General features: G+C 46.8%; 1 protein-coding gene across 1 annotated transcript; it reads left to right on the top strand.

The window, feature by feature from the left end:
- The first annotated feature begins 7,428 nt into the window (after window positions 1-7,428).
- LOC4350752 (uncharacterized) lies at window positions 7,429-8,428 on the top strand. Its single transcript, XM_015761197.3, has one exon. It carries the CDS (start codon window positions 7,509-7,511, stop codon window positions 8,166-8,168), a length of 660 nt encoding a protein of 219 aa, XP_015616683.1. The 5' UTR covers window positions 7,429-7,508; the 3' UTR covers window positions 8,169-8,428.
- Window positions 8,429-15,799: the final 7,371 nt, after the last annotated feature.

Genomic DNA, 15,799 nt, shown 5'->3' with positions numbered 1-15,799 from the left:
CGGTCGGCAGGCGGAGGAGGAAGTGGCCGGCGGTGGGGCGGGGGAGAGGCCGTGGTGGTCGGATCCGCGCTCTGTAGCCCAGATCCAGTGGCCGATGGTCGGAAGGTGGGGGGAGGCGACGGTGTCTGGTGATCGGGAGGCGGAGGAGGAAGCGGCCGGCGGTGGGGAGAGAGGCCGTGGTGGCTGGATCCACACCCTGTAGGCTAGATCCGGCGGCCGGCGGTCGAAAGGTGGGGGAGGCGGTGCTGGCCGGCGGTCGGGAGACGGAGGAGGAAGCGACCGGTGGTGGGGGGAGAGGCTGCGATGGCCGGATCCGCGCCCCGTTGGCCAGATTCGGCGGCCGGCGGTCGGGAGGCGGAGGAGGAAGCGGCCGGCGGTGGCCGCTACTCGCGCGTGGAGTCGGAGGCCGCCGCCGGACTTGGTGCTCGGCGCGTGGATGCTCATTGACGGGAGAAAGAAAGAAAAATGAGAGAGAGAGAGAGGGATGGATAAGGTAAAAGAAAAAACGAGAGATGAGTGGTCTCGGACCGTCGGTGGGAGATAGATAAGGATTGGGTTGGGTGGTTTCTACCTGTGAAGAACAAAAAAAGGACCTGTTAGAGATGGATTGGGTTGGATCTGTGTAACACACTGAAAATTCGACCAACAAAATCAAAAAACTCTAAAAATACGGACCTTCAAAAACTTTTTAAATAAATTACATCATGCCGGTTTTATTCGCCTTTTTCATTGGATTTTGATTTCGTAGTTTATTAATCGCGAATAAAGAATAAGTAATTAGGAATAAACCCTAAAATTCATTTGGCTAAATAAATAATTGAAAAACAATTTAAAATAAAGATTAGGTGAGGAAAGAAATAAATAAAATATTATCGCGACCATATTGGTAACAATCAAATTTAAGTGCGATGGAATAAGAATTAGCCCTAATTAAAAATTCAAATAAATTATATAAAAATAAAATATGGGTAATATTAATCTAGGGTGAATACATTGGTTAGAATAACAGAGTAAACTTCATTTATGCAAAAATAAGGATTTATAGAATAAAATATATATAGGAAATAGGCTAAAATAGGGTTAAATGGGACCTGGCACTATTCATTGCACGCTAGGTGTTCGAGAGCGTCCCTAGCCCTGGCCCCTCCTCTGCCGCGCGCGCCTCGCGCCCCGAGCCGCCGCGCGCCCATCGCCATCGCCACATCGCGCCCCGCGCCCTTGCCCTGCCGCGCGCCTGTCACGCCGCCGTCGCTGCGCGCCGCTCGCCCGTCGCCGTCCCGCGCGCCGAGCCCCGTGCCGAGCCGCACCAAGCCCCGCGCTGCGCCGCCCGCCCGTCGCGTCACCGCCTCGAGCCCCGTGCCGCCGCGCCGTCGCGTCGCCACTCGTCGCCGTCACCCTGAGCCCCGTGGGCCGCCGTCGCGTCGCCATTAAGCCGGCCACCCCCCTCTCCTTCTTCCCCCTCTTCCCTATAAATACCTCCACCCCCTCCCCATTTCTTCCCACCCCATTCCCCTCTTTTCTCCTCTCTTCCTCTCAACCGCGCCGCCGCCTTCGTGCCGCAGTGCCGCCGCGCTTGGTGCCGCCGCGCCGTGCGTCGCCCCGCCTTGCGCCGTCGTCGCCGCCGCCGTCGTCGGTAAGCCGCCCCCCCCCCTTGTTCGGTCGCCGTTGCCGCCTGGGTAGGCAGGGAGCCGAGAGGGAAGGGAGAAGCCGGGAGGGAGAGAAAAAGAAAGAAAAGAAGAAGAGAGAAAAAGAAAGAAAAGAAGAGAGAAAAAGAAATGGAAAAATAAATAGAAAATTAGAGAGAGATTAAGGAGGTTTAGAACATTTAAAATAATTAGAATTTAATTATAGATTATTTGTAGTCGTAGAATTGCAAAATTTTATATAATTATAGATTATTTTTGGTAATCTCTATAACTAATCAATTCGCGGTAGATATTCGGATTTAATTACTAAGAGTTGTATTTTTCGTTGAATTTTAAAGAAGATACTTTTAAATCGCAAAATGACTTAGGTTGAATGAGCTTAAAATTGGAATAGCGTGGTTTCGCAAACTTTGTAGTCGATATAGAAAGATCGATTCGCGTTCGACTTTTTGAGTTTATTGGATTTTTATTTGAATTCTAATTGAATTCAAATCGTTTCTTCGCATGTAATTTTAGGGCACAAGGGAGTTGCGGATCCGAGCGAGGATCAAGACCCGCAGGACTACGAGCAAGGCAAGTCATCACTATTCTTTGAACATGTTGATCCCAATTGCGAAATTGTTCTGTTTACAAATAAAATTGCATGCAATGATGAACATCCTACTTGAGATGCGGCATGTGCAGACATGAGCGCCACATTGCCATGAAATTGATGACATGATTTGTGAAAGGAGAAATAAAACTAAACAACTATTTTCGACTGGGGCGGACGGAGGATTTGGGTGATATCTGGAAAAGGCTAGTACCGTCCCCGGTCAATTAAGGACCGAGCCATGAAGTTAAGCATGAAACGACCCCCGTACAATCGTACATCTCGAATGGGTATAGACCTAGCGGATTAGATAGCCGAGCAGAGGCAGTATCCCTGCATAGATGGTTCACCCCTAAGTGAGGCATGTGCGCTACCGTGGGGCAGCCGTTGAGGTAGGGCCACGTGGCGTGCTCCTACATCGGTGTCGCTATTGGTAGGACTGCCATAAGTGTGTGTGAGAGAGAACTTAACTTGAACCATAATTTAATATGTGTGTGAGATGTCTCTTTCCCAGGAGTGCCAGAACTCCTCTCACTGCTAGAAACATGGACGCCTAGAGTGCATGAGGATTTAAGTTCATGGAGTGGGTACTGCCAATGCGAGGTTATCGAAAAGCTTTGCCGTGACGCGTCTCATGTGTTGGGACGAGGCTCATGTGTTGGGCAGTCGCGGAGTACGGGTAAAGTGTACATCCACTGCAGTGTGAGTAAACCAAATCTATTCGAATAGCCATGCTTGCGGTTATTGAGCACCGGGACGTGTATTACACTTGGCTAGACTCAAAATTCTTAACTTGTGTGGGAGGGAAGGTGGACGTCCTCAGAAAACCATGACGACTCAATGGCGGGAAGCTATCCTTGGGATCACAATGGATGGTGGACAGAACCGTCGTTGTTTAATGTGAACACTGGTACTAAAATTTGATCAGTCTATGCTAGGTTTTAGGCTTGTGAAAAGAATTACAAAACTTGCTTTGCGCAAAAGAACCATAGCCATTCCTTGAATACCCGCTATCATGTACATTGTTGTTGTGTTGGCTTGCTGAGTACGGTTGGTACTCACCCTTGCAATATACAAACTTAATCAGAGGTTGGAGATGAAGCTTCGGAGGATCCCTACGCTTACTACCAGGAGGGTGATGAAGACGATGGCGCTCAGTAGGTCTTAGTTACGGTCGTTGCCTGTGGCAATGGTGTGCCGCTGCCTTAGCTCCGCTGCCTTATCTACTTCTGCTTTTGGAATGTATTCCGGACCATTCGGTCCTATGTTCTATGACTATGCCTGCGGGCCTATGATGTAATAATTCACACTAGAATCTCGTGTATGTGCACTTGGTATTTCTGCTATGAACTCGTGTGTACCAGACTACTTGATCCAGGGAAATGGTACTATTTACACAATTGATTCCTGTTATGAAAACGGGGGTCCACAATCTGTATGGCCCATCACAGGTATCTAATCACCTGTGACGGGTTGAGAATGCAACCCGTCACAGCTCTGACGGGTTGCATTCTCGACCGTAAACGGGTTGCATTCACAAGTGAGTAGATACCTGTGACGGGCTATAGCCGGATGGCTCACTAATGACGGCATCCCGTAGAACCCGTCAAAGGTAACCCTCATCACTGACCAACACTTATGCCCATCACAGGTATGCAGTCAAAGGGGTGAGGATATGGTGTAGTGTGATCATTTGCCTAGCCACAAGATATCTAAAAGTAGTGAAAAGATAATACTTCTTACCACTAGAATGCACCACGCCAATACGCAATTATAAGCCGTCAGATCTAAGACAGATTTAATCCCAACTATTAAATCAAGAATGAATCTAAGAGCTCCTTTGAATCGCAGGAATGGAAAAACAAAGGAATAAAAAAACACAAGATTCTGATAGGAATGTAAGTGCAAAACAGACGATTGCTAAACACAGGAATGACCATTATTTGATTGGACCGCAGGAATCAGACGAGAGATAAAGATTCATTCAAAGGATAATTTCTAAGATGTTAAAGCACTTACTAAATTGTCTCCAAATTCTCTATACGTTTGTCCATTTCAGAAGCATTTTAAAGGATATGATAGAATTTAATCCTTTGTTTAAAGATAGCGCTATTCCGAGCGCAAGAGCACGGAATATTGTTTCGAGCACCGCACATCATGTCCAGAGTCCACAGAAACTGGTGTTCGGTTGCCACGTTCGATCTGTGTAGATTAGTTCTATTTGAATTCGGGGTAAATCAATTACAGATCCGTAAAATTGGTGGTCGGATGAAAATAATCGTTGTAATTGGTTTATCTCTGTTTCCAATCGAGGTAGTTACGATATGGTGTGCAACAAACTGAGACCAAATCTTGTAGTAAACGAATAACCGTTGATATAAATAAAAATTGATGGTGCATGTACCTGCAGTAATTGGATTAACGACAACCATGCTTGGTAAAATCTTGTAGTAATCGAGTTACTGTTGACATAAATGTGCATGTGCTTGTAGTAGTTGGATTATGAATAACATTGGTTGATCAAATCATGTAGTATTCGTATTACTGTCGATGTAAATGAAAATTGATGGTGCATTAACTTGTAGTAATTGCATTATTGCCAGCCTTGGTTGATGATTTCTTATAGTGAGTGCATCAAGCAAGAAAAAAAGGAAAAATAAATAAGGAGGGAGTTACTGGGGCCTAATTAGTTTGCCCCAAATAACACGTGAATCAATTTTTTACTTATACATTGAATCACTCCATCCTAAATCACGGGACAAAAAATAAAGATTTTACATGCACATCATAGTAAAAGCACAAGAATAAAAATTTTACACACAAACACATCAATACACGCCATCGCCAGTTCCTCGTGACGGCTGAATGGAGTTTTTGTCCTGGTAGTGAGAGCAAGAAGACAAAGCGGTAGAGATGCAGGCTGGAGCCGAGGCAGCACCAAGTCTGGCCTCTACGACCTCGGTAGGAGCCGGATCCGGCGACGGAGCTAAAGATGGAGGTCGCCGTTGCCGTTGTCACCGCCTCACTGTCATAAACTGGGCAACGACAGAGGTGATGAAACAAATCACAGTTTCTTGCCGATGTTACCAAATCGATTGACCATCACAAACATGATCTCCGCCATGCAAGGGAGAATAGAGAAGCACGCCAAGCTGAGTGCTCAACCCAATCGAAGTCAGACTGCATAGAATCAAGAAGGATATAGAATTTAATTAATCATAGATTGTATACAATTCTTGCGAGAAATCAAGAATCTCATTAGGAATTGCTGAGAGAACTCACCGTCCCCATGACGTCCACCTTGTTCGCCATGGGCCAGACGTCTCTTCAGCATCGATCTGAAGCAGATGCTGCGGCAGCGAGGCCTAAAGCAGTGCCTTCGCCTCAAGCGCCGCCGGCCACTGCTCGCCGGCCACCGCCATCAACCGCCACGGTGTCGTTGTCCTCCTCCATGGTGCGTCGCCGATCTGTGGGCTGGGATGGTGGATCGATTCAAATCTAGAAAAAAAAAGGAAAAAATGAAGTGGGGGCGAGAGTGGTTGGTTGGGTACGGGAAAAATAGAATAATAGCAGAAATAGAGTAGTTTTTATCGGAGTAAATCATTTTTTCCAATGATTTACTCCGATAAAAACTACTCTATTTCTGCTATATATTCCATTAATGGTGGGAGCACGATGTGGGACGTGGGGTGGGATCGAAAGGGAAGTTGTTTTTATTATCGAAGTAAATCGTTTACTCCGATAACGGTAGGAGTGGGATGACGGAAAGTGCGGATCGTAACCAGAGAAGTTGATTTTATCGAAGTAAATTGTTACTCCGATAACGGTGGGAGTGGGAGTGGGATGATCGAACATGGGGTGAGGTGGGCCTGGCTGATACACGTTTGGCGCTTGGAATATAGGAGCGCGCAGCGCTCCCAATAATAGTTCTATGAAATTCTTTAAAATTCCTATGTTTCCTCCAAATCAAAGGGTAGTAAGTAAAAGAGACTCGGTAAAAGTAGAGTAAAAGGAAAGAGTTTTCACAGGGCTCTACGAGGGTTCGCAAAGTCTCCCTCGTCGTTCCAGTCCTCCAGTCCTCCTGCCAGCGTGAGGATAGTGCGTTGAAATACTCTGGTTATAGGGTAAAAATGGAAAGGATGCATGTTTTACATGCATATGCAAATATCTTTCATACAATTTTGGTAAGTAAATATCCCCTTCGTTCTAAAAAATATATTTAGTATTATTGTTTCTACATGGTCTTTAACATTATATTTTGATTGTTGTTTTCTTTCATAATATTATCAAGAACAAAGAATTAAATCCACATCATAAGAAAATATTTTAAAATCTAATATAATAATACTACATGCATGCATAACACTAAGCACGGATATTTTTAGTTCATTTATTGGTCAAGTTTTCAAGTGTTGATTTTCGTGAAAGCAAGAACACATTATTACTTTATCATATAATAATTTACTCCCGTCTGTCATTGGTGGTTTATATTGTTTGGCTTTTTTCCGGATTAAACTTTTAATTAAAGTTCAGTTCTATCTGCCAAGAAAAACTTGATAATTGGGCACCTATGCCCGACACATAAAACACACTTCTCAGACAGGTATTAATAGAGTCGTGCAAGACGCGACTTATGTACGGCTAGTATTGATTGATGTCGCCAGGCGTTAGCTAGATGGCTAAGCTGCTTTGCTATATCCCGGCGCCTGGCCTATTCTCAATCTACCGACAAGCTAATTCTCTAATGAAAGAAGCAAATTCAGATTTTATGGACGATGGTTGTAATATTTGTTAATTTAATTTCGAATTAATAATTGTAAAATTATGTTTACCTTGAGTAGGTAATTTAGAAAATAACCAACATATTTAGCCTACAATTAAATATTTACTATATATATAAAAGAATATGCCCCCATATAAAAGCCCGTGCAATGCACGGGCTGATGACTAGTATTACTAATTGGTGAAATCCCATATTGATAACATATATTCACAACGATGATTCAGCATTGTGGGTTGTGGTCTGAAGAAAAAACAGTCAGTTTCCATTAATTAATGGGCGCCATAGCTGTGTACCATTGTATAAATAGAGAACTCTAAACAAGGAAAAAGAATGTAGGGAGGGTATTCGCAGCCATACTTGTGAAGTCCTCCGGTTAGACAGAGCCTAATTAAGGAGGTCACTTGTTATACTAATATATATAGATATATAAATACCATGCAGAGATATCGTGGCGTAGAGGAAAACAGCTTGATTCTAATTAACGACCATGGCTTCATTCACGCCTAATTGCTCTACGTTGTTCTTTTTCCTTGTCTTCCTTGCTGCAGTATTCGTCTCTGCTGCGGCAGCCTCCGAGCACGGCCGGGTGTTGGAGGAGGATCAGAACATTCGGTACCGTGTGGAGGACTCGGAACTTCCGGACCTCTACTACGAAATCTGCATGTATGCGAGGGAGCACAGGCCATGTAGGAGGGTGATGGCCACCATCCCGGATCTAAAATTCAAGCTCTCCGGCCAGGTTGATTTAGCCTTGCTGCTCTCTCACGTCATAGCCAACCGGAGCGCCGAGGCCAAGGCCCTGGCCGATCCGTTGCTCGCCGCCGCCGCCGCAAAGAAGGGCGGTGATGAGCTCCCCAAGTGTCTCGCATCCTGCGCCGCCAGCCTCGACGACGTGTCCAAGGCCATGTCCGGGCTCCCCGCGGATATCGATGTCGAGAGGTACCCGAAAGTCCAGAGCTTCCTCCGCAACAAGTTCGAATCGGGCGCCGCTCCCCCACTATGCAAGAGCGGCTGCCCCGACAAGACTTCCACCGCCGATGAGGCCGCCATCGCCGACAAGTTTCATGCCATCTGGGCGCTCATGGATTGCGCAGAGACACTCGCCCAATACTACGTCCTCCCTCCGCCTCCGCCGCCAAAACGCTAATTAATTAATTGACCTACTACTACGTACGACAGGGAACATGGTCGTCATCACTCATCATATTGCAGACAAATACTGCATGCGTCCATTCCAAGTTTTTTTTTTGATAATCGATTAAGTTCTCAAATCAATTATATGTACTCCTATACTTGGAGACTGATTACAGTACATTTATATCGCAGTTCGTTCATTCACATGTACTCGCAAGTGCTATATATATTATATTTTGATATGAGATAACATTCACGAGAGTCTTCCGGCCATTCATCCCTGTGCGCTTGATCAAACCGAATATTCCTACAGTTAAGCCGCCTTGAATATAATGCATTCTTTCATTTTTTTAACCATAAGCTAGCCGGCAGTTGCTGCCTCTCTTCCTCCTCGTCCGAGCGGCCTTGGTCTTCTCCGCTAGCTGCAGGCTCCGAGCCTACGACGGAGATGGGTTTTAATTACTCGGGTGGATATTCACCAATTTATTGCATGTTAACTAAATAATCATAAAAAATCTCAAAAAAGTTGACAAGAAATATTGATATATAATATACAAATGCAAGTTCAAATTCAACTTTTATAAGTTAGAACAAAAATAATAAATTTAACTATGAATATGCATACATTAATCAGAGATTGATTTGTTACAACTTGTAGAAATCTTGCATGTTTGTGGGGTGACATATTACATATGAATCTATCTTGTCAATTTTTTTTTGAAATTTTCTTATACTCATTTTGTTGATATGCAACAAATAGGTGGATATTGTCACGCCCAGTAATTCACTAGTAATTTTCGAACTAATTTGTGCATAAAATCCTCATTCAGAAATCAACCGAGGTATACACCTGACAATTTAATATACAGATTCATCAAAATAACTAAAGCGATAAATACTTACATAAGAGACAATTAGTCCTCACCACAAAGAAAACTGCAGCGGAAAAATAAATCTAGCGAAGCTTCAGATCCACTCCCACGGGCAGCTCAACTGGGATATAAGCCAAACGTCTTATCCTTCGCAACGTTTTTTCAACTGAGGTTTGATTGATTATTGCAAGGTGAGTACATGAATACTCCGCAAGCCACAAAACAAATATGCAAAAGCACGGGGATACAAAAGAATAGCATAATAGAGCTCATATGCAAAAGCAGCATTTAGCGAAACATTTAAGAACTATAAAACCATAGAGTAATTAATTATCAATATTAATCAACAGTAAACAACACTCCAATGCTCCCCAGGCTCAACCAAACCTGAACAGCCAACCCCGGTCATACAGATCAAACCTCTAAACTAGGAATTAATCATTCCAAACCAGGAGTTAAATTAACTATCATTAATTATCACATTATTATTATTAATGAGTAGTGTTGAACTAATCACGAAAAACATTGTTAGACCCACCCATAACCGCGGGCACGGCTATTCGAATAGTTTTACTGTGGCCAGAGGTGCACAAATTTACCCACAAGACACAACTCCATAATATGTCACCATGTCATCATGTGCCCATACTGAACATGTCACCATTTGTGTAGTTGTGACAAGACCCCTCACATAACTCAACTCAGAGCAGTGCACCGTTCCTGGTTCTTCCGCGAACGGCATGGTTATGAAAATAATAAAGTCATGCTCTCTTAAGCATGAGCATGATGTTGAAAAAAAGAAAAGAAGAGAATAATGTATAGCCATGCCTTCTCCTTAATTATAAAAGAAGGATTTTGGAGAAGGAAGAAAGCACAAAAGAGAAGCATTTTCTTTATTTTCCACATTTCATTTCCACCATATATCACACACACACTTTGCACGATCTTGATCTTGAGTATGTTTAGTCATCTATTTTAGTTTAAGTTTTTGACTTAGTAATAAATGTGAATGCAAGTATGCCATATTTGATCCCTACCAAACTCCACATATCAACCTTAGAATAGGAATAAAAAGGCAAACTGGTGAGGAATTCTTATTAATACACTTGGAGAGATCAAGTGAATCATTTGAGGAACTTGGATTTCTTTTGCAAAATCATTTGAAAACCTCCGGAATAAAAGTTGAATAAAGATTGGGTGATTAGTGTTCTAATTGTTGTTCTGTCTCTCAACCGCTCAAGACAAGGAGAGGCACTGTCTCATGGGAATCTGTCGCGTCCCAAAACGACTCTAAAATACATCCTCTAAATTATGCCTAGAATAATTAAAATCCATGTGAAAGCCTTCAAAAATTAAAATGTGCAAAGTTAAAAATCAAATAGGGCTTGGAGGATTTTTGTATATTTCCTAAAAGCCTAAAATGCGTAAATAAATTTTAGTGGAATTTTTAGAGCACAAATAATAATTAAGAAGAAATAAACAAAGTTAAAAAGGTTTTATAAAAAGAAAAACCCTAAAAGTTCCCTTTCCCTCCCCCTCTCCCTCTTGGGCCGGCCCGGCCCAGCTCCCTCCCCCTCTCTCTCCTCTCCCCGCGGCCCATCCAGCCTCTCCCCGCACGCGCGCCGCTGACGGGCGGGCCCGCCCGCCACCCTCGCTGACGGGTGGGGCCCACCCATCATCCCCTTCCTCCCGCCGCTCCCGCCGCCCCGCCCGCGCCATGCGCCGCCGCCGCCGCCGATTCCGCCGCATCCCGCCATCCCCGCGTGCATTAAAGTGGGGGGAATTATTCCCCGGGATCCCCTCCCCCTTTCCCCCCATTTTTCCCTCCCTCTCTCCCTCGGATTCGTTTGGAAACCTCTCCCCTAACCTCGCCGGCGCCATCAATGGCGGCCGGATCTTCCGCGCTCGTTTCCCCCTCGTCCGGCCGCCCTCTCTCACTCCCAACCCTATATAAACCCTCCCCGAGCTCCCCACCTCCGTTTCCGCCACTCGTCGCCCTCTCTCCCCGTCTGTCACGACCGGAAATAACCCCACGGGCGTTCCTTACGTGCGTGTATTATTCCTTGTCCCAGGAGGCAAGGTACACCAAAAGTTGATACAACTCAGAGTTTAACAAGCGGAAGCGTAAATAGATAATTATTACACGGGCAACGAAGGCCCAGCACACACAAAGACAACGAAAAACAGCGGAAGACTAAGGCGACGACCACAGGCGCTTGACGGCAGGCACGAGCTAGACACCAAAGCCTTCATCTTCCAGGGGCTCCTCTTCTGGGTTTGGGAAAAATTGAGCAAGACTGAGTACAACCACCATACTCAACAAGACACACCCACAAGTGCAGCATAAATGTAAAGGAGTACAACGGAGTTATAGTATAGGGGTTAGGAGTTGCAGTAAATAGCATTAAAAGACACTTAGTTGCTCAAAGCTATTTTGTAAACACGATTCTAGAGCTATACAATATTATTAATCAAGGCCGTGAACCCACACGAACCTGCCTTAACCCAAGGCCTATGATGATTCAGACCGAACTGGCAACCCGACCCTGGGTCCCAGCTCGTCCCAAGCCAACAAAGGCCAACCATTCCTCATTTTAGTTGTTAAGCAAGTTTTAAGAATTAAAACACTAACTTGGGTACATTGCTCGGCTTGCCCATAACCGAGGGCGCGGCTATTCGAATAGATTATACTCTGATCAGAGGTGTACATCTTTACCCACAAGACACATCTTCCTCACGTGTAACCACGTGCCACATACCACCACGGTATACGAACGGAAGACGTGACATAGTTTCCAACCCATCCTAGCCATAGACAAGAGTACCGACCCAACCCCACCTACGGCCGGAACCCCCGGGACAGGCAGGCAGGATTGAGCCCCCTAGCAGCAGGACACCCGCCCTGTGCCATGACATCTCGACTACCGGGCCGCAGCTCGTGTAGCCTTCATTTGTCCTAGAGATGTCCATCGAACCCCCGACTTCGTCCATCTCCATCCGTGTACTTTTGTTTATAACCAGACTGAGCCACAAACTAAGCCTTACCCACTAGACATGTGGAAGTACGGTAGTGCTTTGCAACAGAGGCCCGAAGACCGATCCTTATATGGCCGAGGTGCTACTATCAAAACCATGCACCACGAGCCCAGCCTAAAACCATTTTGAGGATTTTGAATAGAGGGGGAGGTGTGAATCCAATTCCGCAACAATCCAACAATTCCATAGTATCCAAGTGATATGAATATTACCACAGTCTAGAGTTATAAAACCACCTAATGTTGCCTAATTAATCAGCGAAGCATCTACCTAAAATCATACTAGTGATACCACAGGTAGAGTGTCCACTAGTTGGGGTTTTGTTTATTCTAGGGTGAACAAAGAAATAATAACAATAACAATAATAAGGTCATAACAAAGGTAAATAGGCACGGCTAAATAAAACAGTGATAACGCGGGAATTTAAATAAAGCGATAATGCAATAATTTAAATCAAAGTAATTTCACAAAATGGGATCCAATATGTTCAAAGAATGATGTGACTTGCCTTGCTCGCTTTCCTAAACGCCGGCTTCAACTTCCACGAAGAGCGGATCCTCCGAAGCTGCAGTGTCTACACGACCAACGGAAAAGAAAAGGCTTTTACTCTAATAAACTCCATATAACAAGTAGGAACAAAGCACAAAAATGGGTTCTTGACTTCTTAAGGAAAAATTAGAGACTTGAACGGTCCAATTCCGAGTTCAAATGGCCAAGTTATAGCCATTTGAAGTTTATATGCTCTTTAAATGAATATTTGCGAATTTCTTCATTTAAATTTTAATTTAAAATTGAATTTATTGCGTCAGCCGAGGGGAGGGGCGCGCGGACCGGGTCCACGGGAGTGGGGCCCACGCGGCAGCCTCACGGTCCACGGTGGACTGGGTGCACGCGGCTCACACCGACCGGCGCCGTGGGCCCCACGCGTCAGCCGCACCCGAGGGCGCGGGCGGCTGACGGCCGGGCCCCACGCGGCAGCCGCTCGGTGCGCCCGAAGGCAGCCACGGCGGCGCGGCCGGCGGGAGGCAGCGCCCGCGCCCCGATGGTCGCCGCTGGCGACCACCGGCACGGCGGAGCAGCGGCCGAGAGAGGGGAGGGAAAGGGGGAAACGACGCGGCGGTCCACGGCTCACCCCGAGTCGACGGCGATGACGGAAACGGCGACCGGAGCGGAGGAAGGCGGCGGCGCAGCTCGGGTCGATGGGGTCGACGGCGTTCCGGCGGTCGGCGAGCGAAACGGAGGGGTGGACGGGGTCGGCGAGGACGCGGCGAAGCCGAAGGAGGCGGCGCCGAGGCGGGAGATGGTCCGGCGACGGCGGAGAGGATTTTGAATAGAGGGGGAGATGGTCCGGCGACGGCGGGTCGCGCCGTCGTTCTCTCTCTCCGCTGTCGCCGCCGAGCTCCGGTCCGCCGCCGTCGTCGCCCCGGACCATCTCCCGCCTCGGCGCCGCCTCCTTCGGCTCCGCCGCATCCTCGCCGACCTCGTCCACCCCTCCGTTTCGCTCGCCGACCGCCGGAACGCCGTCGACCCCGTCGACCCGAGCCGCGTCGCCGCCTTCCTCCGCTCCGGCCGCCTTTTTCGTCGTCGCCGTCGACCTAGGGTGAGCCGTGGACCGTCGCCTCGTTTCCCCCTTTCCCTCCCCTCTCTCGGCCGCCGCTCCGCCGTGCCTATGGCCGCCGCCGGCGTCCATAGGGGCGCGGGCGCGCCGCCTCCCGCCGGCCGCGCCGCCGTGGCCGCCTTCGGGCGCACCGAGCGGCTGCCGCGTGGGGCCCGGCCGTCAGCCGCCCGCGCCCTCGGGTGCGGCTGACGCGTGGGGCCCACGGCGCCGGTCGGTGTGAGCCGCGTGCACCCGGTCCACCGTGGACCGTGAGGCTGCCGCGTGGGCCCCACTCCCGTGGACCCGGTCCGCGCGCCCCTCCCCTTGGCTGACGCAATAAATCCAATTTTAAATTAAAATTTAAATGAAGAAATTCGCAAATATTCAATTAAAGAGCATATAAACTTCAAATGGCCATAACTTGGCCATTTGAACTCGGAATTGGACCGTTCAAGTCTCTAATTTTTCCTTAAGAAGTCAAGAACCCATTTTTGTGCTTTGTTCCTGCTTGTTATATGGAGTTTGTTAGAGTAAAAGCCTTTTCTTTTCCGTTGGTCGTGTAGACGCTGCAGCTTCGGAAGATCCGCTCTTCGTGGAAGTTGAAGCCGGTGTTTGGGAAAGCGAGCAAGGCAAGTCACATCATCCTTGAGCATATTGAATCCCAGTTTATAAAATTAATTTGATTTAAATTAATGCATTATCGCTTTATTTAAATTCCCGTGTTATCATTGTTTTAATTAGCCATGCCTATTTACCTTTGTTATGACCTTATTATTGTTATTGTTATTATTTCTTTGCTCACCCTAGAATAAACGAAACCCCAACTAGTGGACACTCTACTCGTGGTATCACTAGTATGATTTTAGGTAGATGCTTCACTGATTAATTAGGCAACATTAGGTGGTTTTATAACTCTAGACTGTGGTAATATTCATATCACTTGGACACTATGGAATGGTTGGATTGTTGTGGAATTGGATTCACACCTCCCCCTCTATTCAAAATCCTCAAAATGGTTTTAGGCTGGGCTCGGGGTGCATGGTTTTGATAGTAGCACCTCGGCCATATAAGGACCGGTCTTCGGGCCTCTGTTGCAAAGCACTACCGTACTTCCACATGTCTAGTGGGTAAGGCTTAGTTTGTGGCTCAGTCTGGTTATAAACAAAAGTACACGGATGGAGGTGGACGAAGTCGGGGGTTCGATGGACATCTCTAGGACAAATGAAGGCTACTCGAGCTGCGGCCCGGTAGTCGAGATGTCATGGCACAGGGCGGGTGTCCTGCTGCTAGGGGCTCAGTCCTGCCTACCTGTCCCAAGGGTTCCGGCCGTAGGTGGGGTTGGGTCGGTACTCTTGTCTATGGCTAGGATGGGTTGGAAACTATGTCACGTCTTCCGTTCGTATACCGTGGTGGTATATGGCACGTGGTTACACGTGAGGAAGATGTGTCTTGTGGGTAAAGATATACACCTCTGATCAGAGTATAATCTATTCGAATAGCCGCGCCCTCGGTTATGGGCAAGCCGAGCAATGTACCCAAGTTAGTGTTTTAATTCTTAAAACCTGCTTAACAACTAAAATGTGGAATGGTTGGCCTGGGTTGGCTTGGGACGAGCTGGGACCCAGGGTCGGGTTGCCAGTTCGGTCTGAATCATCATAGGCCTTGGGTTAAGGCAGGCTTGTGTGGGTTCACGGCCTTGATTAATAATATTGTATAGCTCTAGGATCGTGTTCACAAAATAGCTTTGAGCAACTAAGTGTCTTTTAATGCTATTTACTGCAACTCCTAACCCCTATACTATAACTCCGTTGTACTCCTTTACATTTATGCTGCACTTGTGGGTGTGTCTTGTTGAGTACGGTGGCTGTACTCAGTCTTGCTCAATTTTTTCCCAAACCCAGAAGAGGAGCCCCTCGAAGATGAAGGCTTTGGTGTCTAGCTCGTGCCTGCCGTCAAGCGCCTGTGATCGTCGCCATAGTCTTCCGCTGTTTTTCGTTGTCTTCGTGTGTGCTGGGCCTTCGTTGCCCATGTAATAATTAACTATTTACGCTTCCGCTTGTTATACTCTGAGTTGTATCAACTTTTGGTGTACCTTGCCTCCTGGGACAAGGAATAATACACGCACGTAAGGAACGCCCG

Source organism: Oryza sativa, chromosome 11, assembly GCF_034140825.1.
Source record: "Oryza sativa Japonica Group chromosome 11, ASM3414082v1".
Lineage (NCBI taxonomy): Eukaryota > Viridiplantae > Streptophyta > Magnoliopsida > Poales > Poaceae > Oryza > Oryza sativa.
The sequence above is the reverse complement of the archived record's forward strand: the minus strand, read 5'-3'. Positions and strand labels throughout refer to the sequence as shown.